This window comes from Phocoena sinus, chromosome 7 (assembly GCF_008692025.1).
Source record: "Phocoena sinus isolate mPhoSin1 chromosome 7, mPhoSin1.pri, whole genome shotgun sequence".
In the NCBI taxonomy this organism is placed as follows: Eukaryota; Metazoa; Chordata; class Mammalia; order Artiodactyla; family Phocoenidae; genus Phocoena; species Phocoena sinus.
The window spans coordinates 2673973-2697031 of record NC_045769.1 but is presented as its reverse complement, the minus strand read 5'-3'; the positions used below and the strand labels follow the sequence as shown (position 1 = coordinate 2697031).

Below are 23059 nucleotides of genomic sequence, written 5' to 3'. Positions count from 1 at the left end.
TCAGCCTCCTGCACCTCGAATCCTGTGTCTTGGGCTCCCCTGGGCCCCCTTCTAGGACCCCTTGGGAGGACGTGACAAGTGTGGGTATGAGAGTAAAGAGTGGTTCCTCCTAAACAGTCCCCTGTCTGATGCTCCCCAGATGGCACCCAGAGCTCATCACAGTGGCCTTGGGTACTGCTGGGAGCTACGGGACAGACGTCTTACAGGTGGACCTGCTCTCGTGTCCCTGTGGACACATCCTACATCAATCCGACTGGGGCGATTAAGATAATCCCAGGAAAAACTCTCCGTCTCTCTTGAGCTCTCTTTTATGGACCTGCCTCCCCTACCCCAACCCCTCAATAAACTCATCCCCAGTGGCTAAAAGCAGGCTGCGTCTGTTATAGCCTGGTGGCCGAGGTCTAAGACTAAATCACCGGGAAGCCACAGTGAAACACCCCTGGTGGCCAGGATCTGCTAGGGGGCTTTTGTAAAAGGGTTCTTGGGAGAGATGTTTTTCAAGCAAAGGCACACACTGGAGAGGAGACGCAGGTGTCAATCCTAAATTGTCACACCTTGACCCGGCCTGGGCACTGCCAACCCGAAGTAAGAACGAGAACAAGCTGCTTTGGGGTCCTGGAGCTGGAGATGCAGGGGCCGGGATACCTGTGGCAGTGACTGCTATCAGCTGACCGCATGCTATCTGCAGACCCAGGCCAAGAGGGCCATCTCCCTACACCCCAGCTGCCCATCCCATCACCCTCCTTCCAAGGGTTCTGACCTCCCGGGCTCAATTTGGCCTTAAGTCCAAACTGCCTGGGCCATGAACTGGGTGGGTCTCCATGCCCCCGAGGTCACTGGCAATGGGGAAGCTCCCTCTTCAGTCAGGAAAACTGACCACCTAATTAGACCGACGTCTGCATCAAACTCAACGGACCTTAAAACAGACTTTTGAAAGAAACTTCCAAACCACATGGCTAGTAATCAGGCATTTGTTTTATTCCTGGAAGCTCACAAACAAGAGAATGGTCCAGGGACAGGCCGTTTCCCTGTTGCTTAGTGACTCTGGAGACAAACTCCATGCCGTGGTTTCCATCGCCAGGATGCACACAATCCCCAGGGAGTGCAGGCCGGGCCCAGGGACCTGAAGGGGAAACCGATGTGGAATGGGCTGGCAGCAGGGAGGTAGAAGCACCGTCCAACGTGAGACCACGCCGCGGGGTGTCCCATCTCCACTGCCATTACACTACTTACTTTGCTGACAAAGGGTCAGAAGTTTTAAAACCACTCACAGCATTAGATATGGGGAAAAAATGTGCTTGGTTTAGTCTCTGTGCATTTGACACCTTAATGACACCACAGCATTCGGCAATACGTCAGAAGGGTAACTAACTCTCCAAAACCCCTTACTTAACAGAATTGGAACAACTGAAGGCAACGTAATACACAAACTCAAGTGTGCTAAACACAAGACATACAGAGAGCCATGCTTCTGTCTGGCAGCTCTGGGCAGTGCTGCAGAATGCCTCCCCTGTGCCCTGGCTGAGTGCCCAGCGCTCAGGAGAGGCTCAGCTCCACTCTGTTACCTCTGCCCCCAGGCCCACACAGTGCCTGAGAAGTCTGGGAAAGGTGAGAGACCTGGTAGCCCTGCAAGCTACTTCCTCCTGCCTGTAGCTCCTTCCCTCCACCCACCAGAGGGCTAGGGGGGCAGGGGGTGGGGGTGGGATGGTCCATAAACGTTACTCCCTTAAGAAAACAGGGGCCTGGCTGGCCTGGTTATCGGGGACTGCCCTGCAAGCATCCACTGGAGGACAGCAAAACTGGGAGATATCCAGGGCCCTGCCCCTGTCCAGATACCTGGACCCCAGGGAGGAGGGACTAGAGCATGGGCAGGCAGGGCCCACCCCTTAGGCCCTAGGCTGCCGTTGGTCACCAAGGTCTCCAGACACTCTGGGCTATGCGGGCGGCGGTCAGGCTGCCCAGGGCTGCAGGCACCAAGTCCGGCCCCTCGGCAGGCGCCCAGCTCAGTTCAGCCTCGGGGACCTCCTCCAGGTCGGAGGACTGGTCGTCCCCGGAGCCCCGGGGGCTGGGCAGTGGGGACCCCAGGGCGCCTCCTACTGGCCAGTTGCTCCGCCCATGGGCTCCCGGTGGCCCGGACAGGGCGTCCCCGAGCAGATCCCGGAAGCTGCTGCCCTCGCGCAGCGGCATGGACTCTAGCAGGTGGTTCAGGAGCTCGGCGGCGACGGTAGCGTCGATTGCCTGGCACGTTGACACGAACGTGTGCACCTCGTGCATGCACTGGATGTAGCCGGCGGCGAAGCGCTCGCTTGCTTCCGCCTGCAGCTGCTCGCGTTCTGTGTTCAGGAGTGGGAGGGGAGAGGGCCGCGCCCGGTTCGGTGAGCGGCAACTGATTGCTGTGGCCCGGCCCGCCCGGCCCCCGGGGACAAGGCTCACCCAGGAGACGCGGGGGGCGCGCCCTGCTCCAGGAGGGGAAGTCCTCGGTCCCGGGCAGGGGCAGGCCAGGCGAACGCGCCCCCGCCCGCGCGCCCCGGCGCCACTCACCGCGCGCCCGGCCCCGCAGCGCGCCCTGCACGCGCCGCACCGTGAGCTCCAGCACCTCGGCGTTCTCCAGCTTGGCCTGCACCTGCGCCGGCGGGAGCGCCCGGTGGGGAGGGTCGGTGAGGCGAGGCCGGACGGCGACCCCCGCCCGCCCGCAGCCCCTGGGCGCCCGCCCGCCGGCCTCACCTCGGCGCCCGCCAGCAGCAGCCGCAGCTCCTGCAAGCTCTCGTTGATCCGCGCGCGCCTCTTCTTCTCCACTAGGGGTTTCCGGGCCTGCGGGAAGCGAGCAACTGAGCCCCGGCGCTGCGCGGCCCCCCGCCCGCCCATCCACGGCTACAGCCAGCACCTTGCGGTCCCCCCGCGCCTCGCAGCCGTCCTCATCCTCCCGGGCCGCACGGTCCCGGCCGGGCGCCAAGAGCGGAGCCATGACCTCCACCTCCCGGAGCGCAGTGCGCCCGCGCCCCTGGCAGCGCAGCGGCCCGCAACCGCCGCCGCCCTCGGCCCCTGGCGTCTTACGCCGCGTCCTCACGCCTGCAGCGGCGCCCGCCCCTTTTATAGCGCCTTATTTGCATCTCAAGGCGCCGATTGCTCGTGAGAGCCAATGGCAGAGGCGTGCTTTGTCTGGCCCCGCCGCCGGGGTCGGCCGGCAGCTGGCGGGGCGTGGCCTGCGGCCGGGGACTCGGGGGTCCAGCCAGGCCCTCCGCGCCACTCCAACATTGTGGGGCACCGGAGGGGGCGATGACCCGGAGAGCTGTGGCTCTGGGTGCGCTTGTTTCCCTTCCTACCCCGAGCAAGGCGCCCAGGTCTGCGGTGCGTGCTAGCAGGGGCGCATCCATCTGCCCATTCATTCATTCACGCTTGACTTTGTTCACCCAAGGTGCAACAGGAGAGGAACGCTCCTGCCCAAGTGCCGGGGTCCTGGCGGCCAGAGCCACAGCAAAGGCCGCGGTCTCCGGCCCTGGAGGGAGCTACAGGTCCGGGCTGGGGTGGCTGCAGAGCCCCAGGGAGGTGAGGGCCCCTAGGGCAGCGGGGGTGGGAGCGGGCCCTTGGCCCCAGTGCGTTTCTTGCGGACCTGTGGGTCCTGACATCCGAACGTCGACACCGCCTTCAGCCCGCTCAGGGATCCTAGTGGGGCGGGGTCCCCAGGCCCGCCCGCACCGCTCCATCTCTAGGCTCTCCTTCTCGGGTCATCCTCTGTCCCCACAGGCCGTCTGTTCTCTCCTGGTCATCATCGCCCTCACCACCGGAGTTCCCCTCATCTCCTTCTAGTCCCCTTTGCTCCCCGACCCCTCTTTGACTTCCCTTTCCCCCCTCAGCACCCACCGCCGCCCTCCCCTGCCCTCCCGCCCCCGAACCCACGTTCTCTGATTCCCAACCCGAGCTCACCCTTCCCTGGTCCCCGCCCGCCCAGCCCAACCACCCTTCCCCGCACCCTTGTTTGTTCGCCCCGGCCCCCCTCCCCGCCTCCTATCCCCCTCGGTTCCCTTTCCCCCCCAGCCCTCCCCCGCTCCCCGCCCGGCTGGTGGAGGCCGCCGTCTGGTCCCCGTAACTTGATGCCCGTGACAGTTGGCAGCTGCAGCCGCTTCGGGCGGAGAAAAGCGGCAGCCTAGCCAAGAGCGACAGGTGTTGGCCGCGCCTTTGTCTTTGCCGCTTTGTCACTCGGGCGGGAGCGGGCGGTGGGTGCGCCTCTGTCCGCCAGACGACCGCCACCCCCACGGCTGGCCGCCCATCTGTTGGCCCAGCCTCCGTGAGGGTGGGGTGCGTGGGCGGTGGGGCAGCTCCCTGGGGACCGCAGCCTGGCCACAGCCCCACCGGCCTAGGTCCACGGCGTCTCCTGGCACAGCCAGAGTACCAATTTGCCTTCAGACCGTGAAGCCTTTGCACAAACACAGCTTTACACCTGGGACACGCTGGGATCTCCCTTCAATGGCTGTTTCCTCACTGTTCAGGTCTCAGCTTCCCTTTACCCAATCCTCTGCTTCCCTCCCGGGACTGGGATTGTCAGGGCCTGGTCTGTGCCCCTCCAGGTTCCAAGCATCCCTGGGGGTACAGTCCGACCTAGGACCCCTTATCTACCCCCAGCACAGAGCCTGGCCTAGCAGAAGCACTGGGTAGGTAGGGAAATTGAGAGAGTGTCCCAAGCCTAGCTGGAAGGCAGCAGGGGAAAGAAAAATCCAGGGACTGCAGTGTGGTGGGGTGGTAGGACTAGGCCCCAGACACCCACCTGTGCCCCCAGCCATCTGAAGATGGATCTGGCAGCCCTTCAGGTGACTGTTTCACTTCAGCTCCCCGCCGAGGGACCTCCGTAGGTAGGACAAGTTTGGTGAGTGGCTTGATGGTTCCCAAAGTCACCTCACTGACCTCTGTAAGTACCTGGGAACCCCTCCTGCTGATTCTCACCTGGCCATCTCTTTGCTTTTCTGTGAGCAGGGCCCGGGGACTACCCCAGCCCTGCGCTGTTCACCCAGGTATGAACCCACTCCTTTCCTTCAATCACCCTGTGTTGTCCTCAGTCTCCCCCACAAGCCAGAAAGCTTAGTTCTCTTCCTCCCATCCTCCCCTGCCTGGTCAGAGACCTGACTACCCTTCCCCCTCTACTCCTAGTGGAGGGACTGACAGAGTGGGGGAGGGGCTTGAGTAGTGAACCCCAAGAGAGCCGATAGCTGGCCTGTAACTTTACTTTTCTTCACCATTTAGACATCACCCCAGGGAAGGAGATCCCCCCCCACCCCAAGAAACTACAATTAAGCTTCTACTAAGCTCTGAGGGGCTCAGATATGGAAAAATAAACTCAGTGATATTTCTTGTACTCTGATTCATACCCCTCCCGTTATTGATTACGTTGTTTGAATAAGATCAAACAAGTCGTTTAGGACGCTCTCCCTGAAAGGCAGTTTGTATTGGAACCGGATGGTCAGGGCTCTGGGGAAGGCCTCTGGGAGAAGACTAGTAATCTTTTCCTGATTGGATGGGGAACTGAATGTGGGAGGTGGAGGAAGAATGATAAAGGCAAATGGTGCAAGCAAAAAATGAAAGGCAACTAGGAACTCCGGGAAAAACAAAAAGCTGCTGAAGAAGAGAAGTGTAGTCTTAGCGCCTACTTGGCCCAGTAGCCAATTCTTTCACAGTCAGAACGAGGTAACATTGTTCACAGGGTTTCAACATTTTAGAGTCAATCTATAGAAAAGGCAAGGAAGGCTTAATTATGGTTACAGGGTATAAAATTGCTTTGTAAAAACAAAAGGACAGATGACAGCTGTCAGGAGAAGGGAGGAGGCTGAAGCATGGGCTAGGGACCTCATAACCCTTGTCGTACATGGGGTGGGGGGCTTGAGGAATGCTGTCTAGAGTTAAGGAAGGAGAAATTAAGTACTGGGGTATGCCTCAGTCTGACCACGTACCCTTGGGGAAGGAAGTATAGGGATAGAGCGGGGAGTGTGAGGCAGCAAAATCCTTCTTGGTTAGACTGGAAGTTGCCCACGGCCTCATCTTCGAAGTCAGCCTCCACTTCCTTTAGTGCGCCCATTGGCTGGCTGGCTTGGCCTTTTCCTCCCAGAAGCCTGGCTACTCCGTCTCAGGACCACCACACCCTTTCTTTCTCCTTTGCATGGCCTCGTCTAGCAGGCACGCTTCCTGCCATTTGTCCCTTGGACTGATCCCCCTTTCAAAGGTTGCCTGAGCACAGACTTCCTGAGCATCTGGGCTCTTTGATCCCCTCATATCCAAAAACAGAGGCCAACAGAGGCTGTGCAGGGCTGCAGTGGCCACAGGGGGACCAGTTAGCGGCAGGGGTGGCGAGCCATAAATCCCCAGGGAACAAAGACAGTGGCCAGCCTATGGATGTCCAGGCCCCTTGTGGGCAATCAGCCCAGAGGCTTGGAGAAGCTCCTTTTGGTTTAGAAATAAGGGGAGCACATGCCCTTGGGGATATATGGTAGATAAAAATGCAGTTAAGAGCCCCCGAAGGCACTCAGACGTTCAGTGAAACAGCCATATCTGGCCACTTAGCGGGTTTGCAGAGGCCTCCATGCTCACTGGGAGGACTTTGCCTCCCCAGCCCCCAAGCACCACTTGGATTTAGGCAGCCAGGACAGGAAGCGGCGTCGAGCCCTCCCTCCTGCTCAGGGAGCTTCTGGAAGGCTGGGCACCAGGGCCGGATCCATTCATCTCCCTGCTCCGACACCACAATACGGTCCTGGTGTGAAAAGTGGGGTGGAGGGGGAGCAGGCCTCCACTGTTTGACCAGGCCCTGCACGACTTCATCGCTGTGGAAGGAAGGACTGGGGGGTGGGGTGGGAGGAGGCTGCCACGCTGCCTGTATCACCTCTGATGGAGACGCGAGGTCCTTTAGACCACTCTGCTTTCAGCCCCGTGGCCAGCACACAGGCAGCCAGCCCAGGTGAGACAGACTATCCTGGAGGGGGCAGGAAGAGAATGGAGCAGGTGCCTGGGGTCACCGCAGAGTGGACAGGGGCACCAGGGGCTGAGCTGAGTGGCCCTACTCCCCATCTGTGAGTGAAAAACCATGGGGGAACGGGACTCCAGGATTAGATCTAAATCGCTGGGGGTTCACTGGGGTGGGGCTGCATGTCAGAGAGGAAGGGACCAGCGAGAGGCACCCTGTGCAGGGGAAGAGGTGAGGGGGGCCTTTGTGACAGAAGAGTTCCTAATCCAGAATTTCTAGGGTTCTTTTTTTTTTTTTTTTTTTTGCGATACGCGGGCGTCTCACTGTTGTGGCCTCTCCCGTTGCGGAGCACAGGCTCCGGATGCGCAGGCTCAGTAGCCATGGCTCACGGGCCCAGCTGCTCCGCAGCATGTGGGATCTTGCCGGACTGGGGCACGAACCCATGTCCCCTGCATCGGCAGGCGGACTCTCAACCACCACGCCACCAGGGAAGCCCGGGTTCTTTTTTTTAAAAAACGATTTTGATAATCTTTGATCTCTATTCAGGTTCCTGTTCCTCTGTGCTACATTAAAAATACACACAAATAAAAATAAAAATATACTTGCTTTATTTACCAATTTTCTAAAAGGCAAAAAATCATAAAAAGACACAAGCAGTCCAACAAACGTATTGCACTGGGTGAAGAAAGTCTGGTTTGCACATAAACAAACCACTTGTCCGGCAAGGTTTAACACGTCGTTACACAGACTCTGAGAGCTTATTTACATTTCTTTTTAGGAATATATTAAAAAGAAGGCTCAGTTTAAAATCGAGAAGAAGTTTTTTATAACACCCGTGTAAGCACACATACTAACGAAAATGTAAGACCCGATGCGTGGCACCGTGTAAACAGTTTCACAAAATGCTCCTGCTGTCAACTTCTCAGCACACATCAAAGCTCCGCAGCAGTTAACAATCAACGAATATACATAAATGCTAAGATAATGCTGCCGGTAAACACTGCTAACAGGAGGGAACGTGTTGGCAGTCCTGTGTTTAGGGAGAGTCAATGCAACTTTGGCTCCCATCTAATCCCTTAATGATCTGACTTTAGTGGCAGGAAGCAGTTTGTAGCATCTAGTCTCCACACAAATGCATAGACTACACCTTGTCTTGGGTATCTGCAGGTGATGTGGCTTTGTAAATTAAAAAAAAATAAAAAGTTAAACTTTCTGTGTTCGAGTTTATGAAAAATATATGATTGATAGTCAGGCATAAAGTGGTTTGACTGAAAACCAACTGGATTACAAGGAGACGTCACCTGTTCTAGTAGCTGCTTCTCCAGCAAAGAACAGGGGAAGCTGCCCCCTTTTAACTTTCTACAGACGCGATGCAATTGTAAGTCAGCTGTTTCATCACTGGCAGCTTCTCATTCACCCGAGGGACCAGCGTAACATTCTTGCAGACAATCTTTGGGATAGACGATGCAATACGAGGTTTTGCAAAAAGCTGGGCCGTCTGGTCTCACTTTTCCCCAAGTGTCCCATTCACCTGAAAGTGCCAGTGGACATCACCACAGAGACCGGAAATCGCACCACTGAGGTCAGGTTCATGAAAAGAATTAGGGGGTCCGTGTCCCAGCCCAGGTGTGGTGAGAGCGGTTAGATCACGGCACCCTGGAAAACACAGATGCAGCCACCAGCTAAGTCAGGAGAAAGCACTGGCTCAGCTGGGCCAGAGCTGATGTCTCGGAAGTGCCAATCAAAGAATAAATACGGGTGGGTCCCAAGTGTGGCGATCAAAGCCTGGTTTGCAGAGGGAAGTCACAATAAGGGGATGACCGACAATGTGTTTTTATCTACATATTGGCTATCCCGGTCTGAAAAGGATACGAGAATGATGTCAAAATATACACAAGGGTCTGTGTATTTCTGAGGATGTATATTTCTATGACGGAGTTGGTCACACAAACCACTAGGCATCTTTAGTCCAGAGCGAGCATTTCAACTTCGTTCACCCCAAACTTAAGCTACATCAGGTGAAATGTTTGCTGCTACCACACTTGAAGCTGAAGCCGCTGGTCTGCCAAACTACGCTTCACGCCATTTAATGCAAAACATTTTGAAAGAAAGTAGCAGAGGCTGTGATCTCCACTTGGTATGTTTTAAAAACACCTAATCTGAATAAATAATTTAGATAAAAAGCAGCCCCCCAGAGAGGACATAATTTGATCTGATCCAAACACACCCTGGGGAAGCTCTGAAAGGCCGGCCCCTCAGCGCGGAGTCACCTGTGGCATCCTAGCTGTTGGTCACAGCCCGGTGCGATGCCTCGGGACCGCCCACGGGGAGCCAGCAGACACTGGTGCTCTGGCTGAGGACGCTCAGCCGCTTCCCCGACACAAGGAGGGAAGCAGTCCTTCTCAATTTAAACAATGATGAAAATCTCCTCCCCTGTCCCCGAAAACTCCATATTTATATTTTAAATACAAAAAGCTATTTCTTCCCAAACTTCTCCTACCCGCCACGGTTTTAAATCACCCCTTCGGAAAACGATGGGTTTTTTCTAGAACAAAAAAAGCCACGTAAGTATATCCGTCCATTTCATTAGAAACACAGGTGAAGACCCTCCCTCTCCTCAGAGCACCATCTAATGTACGCCACTGGCTGTCCCGCTGTGGGGGGTTACGTCTGCCCTTCGTTTCCGTGACTCAGGGAGGGTCCGTTTTCCTCTTCTGTGGTGCTGGTTGTTCCGCTGAGTCCCGGAGTAGGGGTAGCTTCCTCATACCACATGCAAACGTTGTCTTTTCCCTTGTTTTCACAGCAAACACATTCCTTAAAAGAAAAAATGTAAATCAGTAACAAAAACGAGATCTTTGGTACGAAAAAGTAGTTCAAGCTGAGAGGGGTGCAGGTGATCAGGAGTCAGCCGTGAGGCTGCTGGAGGGTGAGCAGGTACCACTGGGCATGAGACCCCTGCCTGCTCTCCAAGGAGCCAGAGCTCTTCCCAAGAGGTCCCTGCTCCCAGCTCCCCAGGCCCCTCACTTGTCTGCGAGGTGGCTGTGCATAGCGAGGGGACAGCATCAACCAGAGGCTCTAGTGCCAGCTCCTCCTCTTTCTGCCTGTGGGACCTGGAGTTGCTACCGGCCTTCTCTAACCTCAGTTTTCTAATCTGTAGAATGGGATAGCAACAACGTACTGTCTCATTTGTTCATTTCCCATCTGTTAAGCACCTGTCGTGTTCCAGGCACGTTCTAAGCACTGGGAGTCAGCAGTGAACAGAGAGGAAAATCTGTGTCCCAGTGGAGGTGACCTCCCAGTAGCCGAATGAGAAATGCTCCACAGCGTATTAAAAGATGGGAAATGCGGGGCTGACGTGGAATAAGGCATGTGAGGACGTCTGTAATTTTACTGATGTTCCACTGAGAGAGTGACTGTAGTGGTTTTAAAATACGCCCACAAATTCTTTGACACCCCTTCCTCAGAAGGTGGAGGCCTGGACTCGGTGACCTGCCACTAACAAAGAGGAGGTGACGCAGGTGACATGTGGGTTGTAACAGGCACTGCAGCCCCTCGGTTCTCTCTGGGGAGGCCGGGATCATGTCATGAGGACACACAAGCAGCCCGATGGACAGATCCACACGGCAAGGAACTGAGGCCTCCTGCCAACAGCCAGCACCAATGTGCAGGGACGCGAGGGAGCCTCCTTGGAAGGGGATCTTCCAGCCACCATCCTGTCTTCAGATGGCATGAGCCCCGGCCAATGTCTCACCTTCGCCCTCAGGAGAGACCCTGAGCCAGAACCACCCAGCTAAGTTGCTCTTAAATTCCCAACCCAAAGAAACAGTGGGAGATGATAAATGATTATTATTTTAAGCTCCTAAGCTTTGGGGTTATTTGCTAGGTAGTATTAGATAAATAACACAGCAGCATGTGAAAAAAAGACTTGAAGGAAGCTGGAGTGAGCCATGTGTCTGTCTGAGGAAAGAGGAGTCCAAGCAGAGGGAAGGGCAGGTGCAAAGGCCCTGAGGCAGAAGCCTGCTCGATGATTTCAGGGAACTGGAGAGGAGGGAGTGAGGGGAGATGGGAGCTGTGGGGAGGGGGTGTCATATTTTAACAGCTTCGCAGCAATTTATTCTGATTGAGAAGCGGCACCGCTGGAAGGGCTCAGAGCTGAGGGGTGACGTGATCTCACTGTAGGGGACAAGAGGGAACAGAGTGCAGCGGGGGGGATACTGTGACAGTCAGGTGAAGCAGCACTGTGGCGTGGACCAGGGTGGTGATGCTGGAGGTGACGGGAAGGGGCTGGTTTCCAGCCACCTTGAAGGTCAAGCCAGTAGGACCTGCTAGTGGACTGGATGGGGCATGACAGAAAGAGAGTCCAGAGGGCTGTGGACCGAGCAAGAGGGGTGATGGAGTCACCCTTGAGTGGGTGGGAAGACAGTGGGTGGGCTGGCTCTCTCTGAGCATAACCAGGACAGCAGATGAAGTTCGACAGAGGTGGACGCTAGGGAGTCTCGGCACGGAGACACTACTTTCGGTCAGGAGGAGAGAGCTGACAGCGCCAGAGGGAGTGTAGACAGAAGAGGAAGGTGCAAACGCTGAGCCTGGGCGCATCCACACTGATGGGTACAAGAGCGAGGGGCCAAGGGTGGGGTGCTCTCAGAGGAGGGGCCGGCCGTCGCTGAATGCCGCAAGTGGGTCGGTTAGGGTGAGGACGGAGACGTCAGTGGATTCAGCTGCTGGACCTGGAGGCCTCGACGAGAGCAGCCTCCCGGGCAGTGTTGGTATGGGGGTGCTCTGAGGGGAGCGGGGAAGAGGAGCTGGGGTACAGAGACACCTCTGGGACCCTCGGGAAGGAACAGAGACAGGAGGGGCAGCCTGGCGAGAGTGGGAGGGAGGGTGGGGACCTGCTGTCTCCCTGTTACTTAATGGTCTACGTGGATGTTGAGGGTTTATGACAGAGGAAGTGTGTGTGTGGGTGTTTTCACTGGAAACAGAATTGAAAGAAAAAAAATTCAAATTTCAGCATGTGATTGAGACTAGATACTTAGGAGACCTTTTTGGAAACAGTGTTGAAAAGCCATTGGAAGAAAGTTCTTTGAAGGAAACCTAACAGTGTGGTGGTATTTTTTTTTTAATGAACTTTTTTTTTTTTTTTTTTTTCGGCACACGGGCCTCTCACCGCTGTGGCCTCTCCCGTTGCGGAGCACAGGCTCCGGACGCGCAGGCTCAGCGGCCATGGCTCACGGGCCCAGCCGCTCCGCGGCATGTGGGATCTTCCCGGACCGGGGCACGAACCCGCGTCCCCTGCATCGGCAGGCGGACTCTCAACCACCGGGCCACCAGGGAAGCCCTTTAATGAACCTTTAGTCTTAGAAGTTTTAAATGTACAGAACAGTTGCAAAGACAGCACAGAGCATTCTCATCACAGTGCCTTTTAATGCAAAGTCAGAAAACCCACTCCAGAGCTCACCGCCACGTCGAAGGCCGCGGGCAGGCCGCCCGACCGCATCCACGGGTGGACGTCCTGCAGCTCCTGCCTCTGCCTGTCTGTGAACCTGGGCTGGAGCCTCTGCAGCACCTTCAGCTTCTCCCTGTCCTCCTGCAGGACCGTTTCTAAATTTCTTCATGAAATATTTAGAAATAGGGAAGCTTTAGAACGTCTCAAGGGCTTTGTTTTTTAAAGAATATACTCGTTTTCTACCAACACTTCCAGTGTTAATCATGTAATTTTAGATGATTTTGTTTAAATTTCCTTTCCATTTAAAATAAATTACCCTACTTAAGGTAACGTCATCTCCCTAGTAGATAGTCTGTAGTTTTTCTATGAAGATGATACACCGAGTTCTGATTTTCATTTCACTTGAGTGCAGCCATGGGAGCCGGGTATCTGCAGACACTTGGTTCTGTGCCCGGGAGGGTCTCACCAGCGAGCTGGTAGGTAGACAAGCCCTCCCCTGCCACCTGCCGACACTGGCCTGCCCCGCAGCAGTCCTGGAGACAGAGCCCTGGGCTCCCCTGGCCCAGAGGCCTGGCTGTTCTGAGCCTCAGGGTTAATCTGTCCTTCCTCCCCCCCATGTCCCTCCACCGCGGGGGCACTGCACAGGGGCATGGACCCTGATAGGTTCCAGGTTCCTTGGAGTGGTCAGAGCTGAGGCCCAGACCCAGGTCCCTACAGAGCAGCCAGCAGCCTCGGGCTGGTCACCCACCTTGACTCTTGGTTTCTGCATCTCTAAGACACACACACACACACACACACACACATCACTGACCACATAGGGTTGCTGGCAACAGAGCAAAAGAGACGACGTTGGCACGAATGCTTTGTAAACGTCTTGTGACACCGTGGCGGGTCCCCAGAGCCCGTCATCCTGGAGGCCTGTAGCAGGTCACTCTGCGGGCTCTGTGTGGCCAGCGGCACCATCTAGAGGAGCCCTGCTTCCACCTCTGCACTCAGCTCAATCTGAGATAAGGCTCCAAGGGAAGGCCTCTGGCCTTGGCGTTCTGGGGAAACCTGAACCCAGCCCTTCACCGTCCCGAGCCGGCGGTGAACGGTTACCGCGAAGGCATCTGGTATGCCATCATGACGCTGTCGTCCGTGGGGGCCCCGAGCAGCCAGACGGGGTCCTGGAGGACGTCCTTGAGGCGCTCACTCTCCGCCATATCCACCTTCCCTTTTGCTCTGTGGTTATTCTCCGGGGAGTCGACGCTTCCAAAATACTTGCTGGTGTGACTCGTGTTGCTGCTGCCTTTAAAAGCACAAAGCACGGCAGGTCAGAACCTTGACTACTGCACTGACCTTGCACGCTGTGCTCGTGTAAAGGAACGGCAGCATTACAGAGCTGAAGGGTTTTGTTTGGTACCTGGTGCCTGGGTTGGTGGACCTTCCCTTCTCTTTCCAATTCTCGAGTTGCCTGGGTAATTTAAAAACAGGATATCAGCTGGTACCATGGAGGTGACTCTCTCCTGGGGAGGCCCCGAGGAGTCCAGGTGGGGCTATATCTTAGAAGCCGTGCTCTTCTCTCCCAGGCTCACTGCCTCCGGACTAAGCCAGGCCACAGAGAAGCCGCCCCTGTGAGCGGCAGGCAGCTGTCCCGGAGCGCCTCCCGGCAGGCCTCCCACAAGGAGAGGGGCCCGCTCACTTCAGGGGAGCGGGGGTCTTACGGTCTGGGGAGAGTGTGTGCTCTTCCCGTGGGGCGGTTCCAGATCACACCTGAACGATCCCGGTCGGTCCATACGCTAGCTTCTCACCAGGGGATCTAACTCAGGAAGGCGAGCCACTGCCAGCCCTCCCGGCACACCCGGGGAGCCCCAGGGACAGTCCAAGCAGGGCCAGCTGGGGTGGGGGGCCTGCAGTGCCGCTGAGGTCAAGAGCGACGGGCAACAGAGGGAAGTGGGGCGGGCCGGGGCTGCCGTCCGCACGGGTGGAGCGGGGTAGGAGGAACCCAGCTGCCTGTCTGAACGGCCGAGGGCCCCGAGGAGCTGCTCGGGGTGCAGCTGGACGCCTGCATGTCAGGGCCCTGCCCAAGTCAGCCTGCGGCTTTGGGGTGACTGGCTCCCTGGGGGCCGGAGAGTCAAGGACACCCAGGTGTATCACGTGAGAATCTTCCAAACACACCTGCCACCTCCCACCCCGCCCCGACTCCCAGGCGCTCCCAGCACCACCTACATACCGGCCCCACTTGCAGATGCATCACAGCCCAGCGAGCCGGAGCCCAGGGAGCAGGAGGCGGCGGAGGCCCCGCTCCCGGACGGGGCTGAGCCCATGGCCGAGCGGAGGTCCTCACGCGGCAGGACGTGCAGCAGGCCGCCGGGCGTGCACAGGGCGTCGCTGCTCTGGGCATCCTTGGGCTGGTCGCACTTTGGGAACAGGGCGGAGACACCAAGTCAGGTGTCCGGTCTGCACCAGACTCTCAGGGACAGAGCGGGTACACCCTCCTTGGACCGCTGGCCCTTCCTCCACGTGCCACATGCACAGAGCCCGTGGTTACTGGGACCACAGCGGGACTCTTGGTAGTGGGATGGATGCCATCTAATTAAATTTAGTTTGGGGGGAGTCCCACTAAAGACGGCAGCTCTCGGATCCCTGCGGGGGAAGCCTCAGGCTTGTTCCTCCGCCAAGGCGGGCAAGTGTCTCCTGCAGCACCCCAAAGCTGCTCCTCGCAGAGGCAGGGGCTCTGGCTGCCCGGCTCCCGCACCCGCAGAGTGGGGGCGGGCTTGGACATGAGGGGGGCTTGGCCTGGGAGCGCCCCCACCCTCCAATCCTTGGAACCCAGACTGTAGGCCCGGGAGTCAGGAGGGCAGCAGCCGTGCTGGGACAGCCACCCCGTTCCCACTTGCTCTCCCAGGAGCACTGGCAGGGGAGCCCCGCGCAGCTCCTTCCTTGGAGGGCCCACGGATCACACTGCCTCAGCGGGTGCGACCACACACCGAAGCTCTCAGGACACAGAAGCATTAACTGGAGATCAAACTACAGTTTCATTAACCGAGTACGAGTGCACGCCAACGTCCCTCAAGACGTGGGAGGATACACACCCATGGCACTGGCTTCCAGCTCCCTCCTGGCCCTGCCCCTTCACCGTGAGCCCCTCTGCTGCCAGCTGCCCTCCAAGGCGCCTCCGTTCTGACCTTTCACCTGACTGCGCTCTATCCTGGAAGCATTCACTGAAAACCTGGAGGCCCATGACGATGAGTCACGAAATCACCTGTGGCTATTTGGAGCCTGCATCTGCCATCAGACAACAAAACTCCCTTTTCCCCTTCAGATCCCACGACAATAAAAACTGGTCTACTCTGATAGGGTCTTTTACCCGGAAAATGTTATTTCCTAGCACACGTGTTTATGTCGGAATTGAAATGGTCTGGTAGTAACCTCAGTGCGGGGACCACCTGAGGTCAGGATGTTCGTGACCCGCCCGAGGCGGCTGCGTTCGCCACCTGCCTTCGTTAGACAAAGGGCATCAGGAGATCCTTACGGTTGGCGGTGCCTCGGGCCGCCGGTCCCAGGATGAGCCAGGCTGGCAGTCGGGCCCGGCTCGCACGGTCTCTGTGGGCCCCGTGGGCCCTGTGGCCGCTGAGCCGCCCTCGGGGGCCTCCTCCAGCTGCAACAGGCTGAGCTGCAGGGGCGAGCTCCCGCGGGAGTGGAAGAGCGGCGGTGAGGTCCTGCCTGCGGACCCCGCGGCTGAGGGCAGGGCGGCCTGGGCGGCCACGTGCGACACGGACAGCCCGCGCTCTGCCAGGGCACACGTGTGCGGGTGTTTTGGGGATGAGGTCCGACCAGGGAACTCGGGCTGCGAGGCAGGAATCACCTCGGACGGCAAGTTCGGCTGGCCGGGGAAGAAAGCTGGGGGCAGGCTCGGGGTCACCGGAGAGAAGGGGCAGCTGGGTAAGACCAAGGCCACGACCGGGGGCAAGGGGCCGGCAGACGGTGGCGGCTGGACCGCGAACTCGTGCTGGGTGTCCACGGGCAGCGCGAGGCCGGCGTGGGGAGTTCCGGGTGCCGCTGCCACGGTCCCTGGAGCTGGCACTATCCCTGGGGCTGGAAACATGGGCAGGGAGTAAGCGGGCACCGGGGTGGGGAAGGGCATCGCGGGGCAGCTGGACTGGGATGTGTCCGACGGTGACCAGGCGGTGGCATTCAGGCCCACCAGCGGCAGCCGCTGGAGCGGGGGGCCCCCAGACCCAGGGCTCCCCAAGGAGTCTCGAGGCTTGACCCGTTTGGACTTAAGTTTTCTGTTCTTCCCCGTTTTTTTCCAAGATGAATCTATTCCAGAGGTATTTCTTAGTCCGGGAGCAGCTAAAATAATGGGAAAACAAGAGTTAAAATGTAAAAATTATGTTATGTTTCCTGTTACATCAATTTTCAGAGATTTGTAGGACCTCAGAAACTTGAAGGCACCTTCCAGTTCAACAGTCAGTCCCACCCTCCCCATCGCCAGCCTGGGGATCACGGGGCCACCACCCGGTCTTCCCGGATCCTCAGGAAAGTGAGAAAAATCAGGGCAACACGTTAGGTTTTCATAAAACTAGATTCAATCCATTTAAAGGACCACCCTTTGTTGCGAGATCACATTCCTTGCTTTCTTCTCATATTAAAATGCCGTTTCTTTCATGAAGTAATAGTGATAAGCGGCATCAAGAAGGTTTTATTTGTCCAGAACAGTAAGAAAGCTGGAAGTCGATGCTATTCCCCAAGGGCGGTTTGTGACACCTTAGAGGCAGAACCGCTGGTCTCATCTAACCTTATCTGTCAGTGTTACGAGCTTCATCGCTGCTGTTCCTAAAAAGAGATGTTTCCTGCTTAGAAAGCTTGTGATTCCAGCCCAGTGAAGGCAAAGGGCCGAAGGAACGCACGCCCTTGGAACCGAGGTCTTCCTCTCTGACGATGAGTGCTGCTGAGAGGGCCTTTCTCAGGAGGCTGGAGAGGCTCCACCCAGTGACATAAGGGACCCTGGGCATGTCCCCCCCGCCCCACCTCCCCTGGGCACCGGCCAGCGCTGGGAGTACTGTGGGCTCGGGGGTCATGCCGAGCCGGGGGTGGTGGGGGAGGGTGGGGTGGGCAATGGAATGGGTCCCAGGAACCTCAGCTTCTCCTCTCCTGTCACAGAGGGTAACTCCGGGCTCCTGCAGCAGGTGTGCGAGGACATCCCCTGCCCGCTGTGCCACACGCTAAAGGCAAATGGGCCAGACCAAAGCAGACTGCTAAGCGGGTGGAGGTTTTGCCATTCAGCCTCTCTGCCTGGTGTTCTTCCTACAGGAAATCTGCCCCCTACTGGGACCCGGAGCTACAGCACTGGGCTCCTGGGATGCCACACCAGGGTCTGGGCGGGGCTGCTGTGGACAGCTGTGCCATCTGTGCACTGAACAAAATGCGTGGCCAAGGGGGCAAGAGGGGGCTGGAACTCTACGGTGGTGTGGGCACCGTTTCCTGATTTCCACAGAGGTTCCCGATGTGCTGGCAGTAACCCTGGGTCTGGGGATAAACTCCTTAAGGAGTGTGTCAGCCTCTCACTTCTGGGACATCTGTTTCGGTGTGTCTGTCCAGAGACCAGGGGGAGTTGGGTCCTCATGGTGTGTGTCCCCTGGGCTCACTAGCTCTCAGCTCTGATCCCTGTGTCACGGCCTGGGAGCCCAGGGAAGAGGCGGCATCTCTGATCAGCTTGGCCTTGTCAGTGGGGCCTGGGAAGGTGGCTGGGGGTTGGGAGCCAGGCTCCTGGACCAGAAAAGGGGCAGGGAAGCTCGTCTGTTCCACTTCATCCCTTGCCCGTTGACCACCTGATGGCTCTCAGCCTAAAGGGCAGCTTCACGCACCCCTGGGCTCTGTCGGGCTTGGAGTCAGCAGCCTGGTCCTGAAGCCAATCCGCCAGGAGCGTACGTGCTCTGGGGAGAAGGGTGCCATTCCCTCCTACGGTGTCGTCTGGGGCTAACCTCCTCCCTCAGGGGCTTGACACCAAACGCCCCGTCAGTGCCATGCTCCTTCTCTGGGCGGTGCATTAGCCCAGCTGGTCCTCTGAGGGTCCTGTCTGGGTGGGAAGGTGGGGTAGGGTCTCTTGCCTCTCAAAGTCACCCAGGCGAGAAATGTCTGGCATGGCAGCACTGCAACTGCCCGCCCTGCATTCCACAGGGGGCTGGGCTGGGACTGTCACCACTATTTACAGCACTGCTCCCTTGGGAACACAAAGTGACATCCTTGAGAACATCACTGGTCAAGTTCCAACAGCTTCTTACAAACCCACGTGTCCCAAACTGGGGACGTTTCGCCTTCTGAAAGCAGCGCTAGACTCAGTAGCATTAAGAATAAAGTTAAAAAATAAATCCACTTTTAGCTCAGGCATTACCACTTACCTCTTTCACTCGACTGCTCCTTGCATCTGTCTTGTGAGTAGTAATGGCAGCGAGGCTGGAAGACACTGAGCTTTCTTACTTCTCTGAACTTTAGCAGGAAACTCTGCTCCTCCCTCTGGGTGTGGGCGGCCAGCACTTCCTTGGTGAGGCCCAGCTTCCGGAAGGGCCCCTGCTCCTGGCCGAGGCCGCAGGGCAGCACGGAGCCCGCCAGGCAATCCAGAGACTCGGGCCCACTGGCAGCATCTCCCACCGTCTCTGTAACAGAAGACGCACAGCTCTCATCCGCAAGGGCCCTTCTATCTTAAAACGGCTGAAAAAACGCACACTGCACCTACGAAGAAGAGAAATCACTCGCACGGGAGATTCCTTCACGACGCCCACAGCATGGGGATAAGGTTCCTTCACGACGCCCACAGCATGGGGATAAGGTTCCTTCACGACGCCCACAGCATGCCCACAACATGATGTATTTGTCTAGCTTTCTGAGAAAGTTAATGACAAAAGGGGTGGGAAGCCCCATTACCCAGGGGCTCCGGGATCAGTCCTGTAAATTGGGGCACCTCGGGGGGTTTTCAGCCTCTGACGCTGAAGACACTCCAGGCTGTCTTGTGCTTTCAGAGCAAGAGGCTAAGGCTGGCGCACGGCCTCATCCTGGCTCAGGATCACGGGCTTGACAGTGTGGCCAGTGGAACTGCGGGTGCAGACAGGATGGGGCGGGTGGGACCACAGACCGTCCTGGAAGGGGTTGGACATTGACTCTCTGATGTGTACTTCTGCCCTCATCACGCCCCCCTTCCAAGCAAAGAATGAATTCAGGATTCGTTTTGCTCGTGGTATCTGAAGAACAGCTCAGCGTGACGCCCGTGGTTGTCCTGCTATTACGACCCGCACTGGCCCCTGTCCTCACATGGGGAGGGCAAGGCTTGTAATCCCATCCAAGGAAGCAGGATGCTGGGCGGGGGCTCGTCCCCAGGCTTCTCTCGGCACCAACGAAAGGGGAGTCCTGGGAGGCCCCTCCGTATCGACACCTGAGCAGACACCTGTCACAGGTGGAGCCAGAGCGCAGCGGGGGCAGGACAGGTGTGGCCGCCCCCGCCGGGCATTGCACGGATTTCCTGCACCCCTGTTACTGGGCTGTGTAGCTACCTCCACACTTGGATAAACTTAAAGAGAATCTGAGGACGGCAGTCAAAACTTCTCATCTCTATCGTTCAAGTCCGATTTCTCCTGGCATCACCCAAGGAGCAGCAAGCGTACCGAGCTCAGGCTGTGGCTTCTTGTCGCCCACGTGAACGATGGTGCTGCTGTAGCTGCACTGGCTGGTGAGCGACACCACGCTCTGTGCCTTGCTGGGCAGCGTCAGCGAGGTCAAGTGCGTGCTGACGTCCGTGGGGCTGTCCACCTTGAAGGGTGATGCGGTCTCTTTATAAGGGAAAATGGAAGCAAGACACAAAAATGCGATAAAAACGAACTGTCGGGATAAGCTGCGTGGAGGCCTAGGTGGTGCCCCAGTACTGGGGGCAGGGGCGGGGGGCAGCTGCAAGTCTGCACACGTCCTGGCAGGTGACACTGTGTCCTCGGGTGTTTATTCACGGGGGATGGCGGAGAGGAGGAGATTCTGAAATGGGAATGCCGCCGCCCTGACCTCCTGAGTCCTTTGGGAGGAGGGAGGCGGCAGGCAGCAGGTGACCGCGGAGCCCTGGGTCAGGGCCTCTGCCGTGGGCCCGCGGGGAGGGCCGCCCAGCAGTCAGGAGCCCGTCTGCTGAGTGCAGGCAGGCAGGTGGTGCTCCCTCCCTGCGGGCTGGGCCAGACTCCACCAGGGCACGGCTGTCCGGTCGCCTGGGCTTCCGTCTACAGTGGGAGACCCTACTTCTGATCCCGGTGGCGGCCGCCAGCAACGCCCTCATGTTTGAAGGGCCTGAGGTCTCATCTGACTCGTGGGGTCACTGACCCTCAGAGGCCAGGCCTCCTCTGAGACGCCCAAGAATGACAGCCCGAGAGGCCCCGGCCTCCAGGAGCCCCGCAGGATCCTGCCCTCAAAGTCCAGGACCACCTTTATCTCCAGCTCATAAGAAGTTCTGAGCTACTCTGGTCATGTAAAAAATAGCCTATACCCTAATACCGTGTCCCTGAAGCCGCTCAGAATCCACCTGGATAAAGGGGCTCCAGGACCTCAAATGACGGCTGATCCCACCAGAGAGGGTCTAAGTTATCCCGCAGTTAACAGCTCAAACGAACCAGGTACCTGCGGCACGTGGCCCGGGGCCGGCGGTGGCCTTGCGCTTGTCGCTGGCCTTCTGCGTGGGGAGGTGTGCCGGGAACTCACACTTCCTCTTCAGGGTGGTGGCCTTGCTGCAGCTCTCCAGGTACCTGTGGGCGGGTGATAAAGGGCTTCATGTAACAGAGAACCCCACAGCATGAGCAGCTGGGTGGGGAGGGAGGCCAGAGGGCCGCACCTGATGACACTGTCCAGGCAGCTGATCTGCTGGTAGGAGCCCGCGAGCGGGCTCTTGAAGGCCAGCTCCTCAGGAAGGCCGGCCTTGGGCAGGCTGGCCCTGGAGCGGTCCTTTTCCGCGGCTGCAACAGCTTTCATCTGAGCCGGGGAACTGCTCTGCATTTCTGGAGGAACGACAACGTTGTTTTTTCAGTTAATCCTTGTTTTCCCCGGAGTACACTCTATACTGACAAAGCACGTTAATTCTACCTAAAGATAAGGCTGGGGCCTCAGAATACGCTTCACGGACGCAGAGACCCGCTATTCATGTAGCACTGCTAAGCCATCCGCAGGGGGCCTGGGGGGCGCTCTCTCTGCGGCACTCGGTCCGGCCTGTCCCCAGGGTCAGGGACTCAGCAGTGGGAAAGGTCAGTTCTTCACTTGAACTCCTGAAACTTTCAGGGCCAATAAGATCACAGGCGCCTTATGGCCAGTCGACGCTCCCTGCCTTGGGGAGGGTCGGTCTTTTCAAACATGACTTGGCGGGAATAACAATTTTAACCGTAACTGCCGGCAGTACAGCTTTCCGTCTCCTCGCCTCACCACGCTGATGTCTCACTAAGGAGATGCTGGATCATTTGTTACCTGCAGCAGACTCGTTCTTTTGTTCTCCAGATTCATCCGGACAAGGGCTTTTGCTTTTGACCTTCTTACCATTTTTACAAATCTCCTGGAAGAAAAACACATCATTCACCCTGGGAGACCCCCGCAGCCTTTGCCCCACCCTGGAAAGAGAAAAGCAGGATTAATCCCAGCAACAGCAGCAAGTTCTGAAGGAGACCTGAGAGGCAGAACTAGATACAGCAGATTTTACGATTCGGAAGAATAAATAGTAAAGGGAACGGCAGGTTACACTTTCTTCTTTCTAACCCTAACCCTACAGTTAACTCCTCACTTTTGCTTGATTGGCCTGTTAAATAATTTTCACCTGAACCTCTAGCCAGTCTGTGGCTGCCTCCACCCTTTCGAGGTTACACAACGAGTCCCAGGTGAGCCAAGTCCAGAGCAGCCAGGAGCAGGTGAGGTCGGAAAGGCTCGGCCCCGGCGAGGGCTGTTTCTAAAGTGCTCAGACATTTGGGTCACAGATGACAGACAGAGAGGGACAGAGGGGACAGAGGGGCACGTACGGCTCTCCTCCGGCAGGGGTCCTCCTGGCCGGTGCATTCGCTGGAGGAGGTCTGGCTCAGGAGGTGTTCGTGGGACCCGCTGCTGCCCAGGCTCCCGTAGCCGCTGGAGCTGCTGTGTGGGACAGGCTGGGGAGACAGCAACAGAAGGACTCTGGACGGGCCGGGGCACGCCCGCCTTCTCTCAGAGGCGCCGCGACCTGCCCGGGGGCCCTCGGCGAGGACCAGGTGGGGCCGGGCTTGGACCCAGGGTCAGGCTGCAGTGGGCTCCCAGGCTCCACCCGCGGGGCTGGTCCTGGATCCCAATCCCCAGGAGACTCCACCAACAGGGAGTCCGCGGCCACGGGGCCTGGAAACAAAACAAGGTGCCTGACAGTTCCCACAGCCCCCGGAACCGAGAGGCAAGAGGCCACTCCTCGTGGGGCCAACGTGCTTGCAGGAATCTGTCTTGAGTGCTGTGTCCCCAGGGACAGGGAGGGGCGTCCTCAGTTCCCCCTGGGGCCAGCGCGACGTCCCGTGTTGCAGGGATGCCCCCGCCCCCTTCCACCCACGGGGGTCACGTGTGGGCTGGCGCCTGGGACGTGGGGACTGGGCTGGGGTGCGCCCTTCAGCCACTTGCCCAGAGCTGTGGTTCAGACACAGATGCCCTGAATGTGCGAGGCGGGGGCAGCC

General features: G+C 57.8%; 2 protein-coding genes across 9 annotated transcripts in view; both read right to left on the bottom strand.

Annotated features, from left to right (window-relative positions):
• Positions 1–959: 959 nt before the first annotated feature.
• Positions 960–3059, bottom strand: HES6 (hes family bHLH transcription factor 6). Of its 4 annotated transcripts, XM_032637489.1 has the most exons (5): positions 2885–3048; positions 2725–2811; positions 2434–2623; positions 2098–2333; positions 973–1123 (listed from the first exon to the last, which is right to left on the bottom strand). In XM_032637489.1, the coding sequence occupies exons 1-5, from the start codon at positions 2963–2965 to the stop codon at positions 977–979; spliced, it is 741 nt and encodes a 246-aa protein (XP_032493380.1). In that variant the 5' UTR covers positions 2966–3048; the 3' UTR covers positions 973–976. The 4 variants fall into 4 exon arrangements, with proteins under 4 accessions (XP_032493381.1, XP_032493380.1, XP_032493379.1 ...); XM_032637490.1 differs by having other exon boundaries at positions 960–2333; positions 2542–2623; positions 2885–3059; XM_032637488.1 differs by having other exon boundaries at positions 987–2333.
• A 4469-nt stretch (positions 3060–7528) lies between these two features.
• PER2 (period circadian regulator 2) overlaps positions 7529–23059 on the bottom strand; it is a 40255-nt gene continuing 24724 nt past the window's right edge. For 4 of the 5 annotated variants that reach the window (XM_032637946.1, XM_032637943.1, XM_032637947.1 and 1 more), the window contains exons 13-24: positions 22391–22516; positions 21849–21933; positions 21226–21388; positions 21015–21139; positions 20027–20191; positions 18770–19024; positions 15901–16721; positions 14599–14785; positions 13789–13839; positions 13485–13674; positions 12399–12549; positions 7529–9757 (exon numbers count right to left, since the gene is read on the bottom strand). In XM_032637946.1, the coding sequence (XP_032493837.1) occupies positions 9608–9757; positions 12399–12549; positions 13485–13674; positions 13789–13839; positions 14599–14785; positions 15901–16721; positions 18770–19024; positions 20027–20191; positions 21015–21139; positions 21226–21388; positions 21849–21933; positions 22391–22516 (2469 nt within the window). In that variant the 3' untranslated portion in view covers positions 7529–9607. The remainder of the gene's footprint in view (positions 9758–12398; positions 12550–13484; positions 13675–13788; positions 13840–14598; positions 14786–15900; positions 16722–18769; positions 19025–20026; positions 20192–21014; positions 21140–21225; positions 21389–21848; positions 21934–22390; positions 22517–23059) is intronic. The other variant, XM_032637948.1, reaches the window with a different exon arrangement.

What these genes read in the sequence shown, in the direction of transcription:
- HES6 (XM_032637488.1), bottom strand. Translation starts at nt 2,965, where the DNA reads ATGGCTCCGCTCTTGGCGCCCGGCCGGGACCGTGCGGCCCGGGAGGAT. An exon ending in AGGCGCGGGGGGACCGCAAG is followed by an intron (nt 2,812 to 2,884) that starts GTGCTGGCTGTA and finishes CGCTTCCCGCAG; the next exon opens with GCCCGGAAACCCCTAGTGGA. An exon ending in TGCTGCTGGCGGGCGCCGAG is followed by an intron (nt 2,624 to 2,724) that starts GTGAGGCCGGCG and finishes CCGCCGGCGCAG; the next exon opens with GTGCAGGCCAAGCTGGAGAA.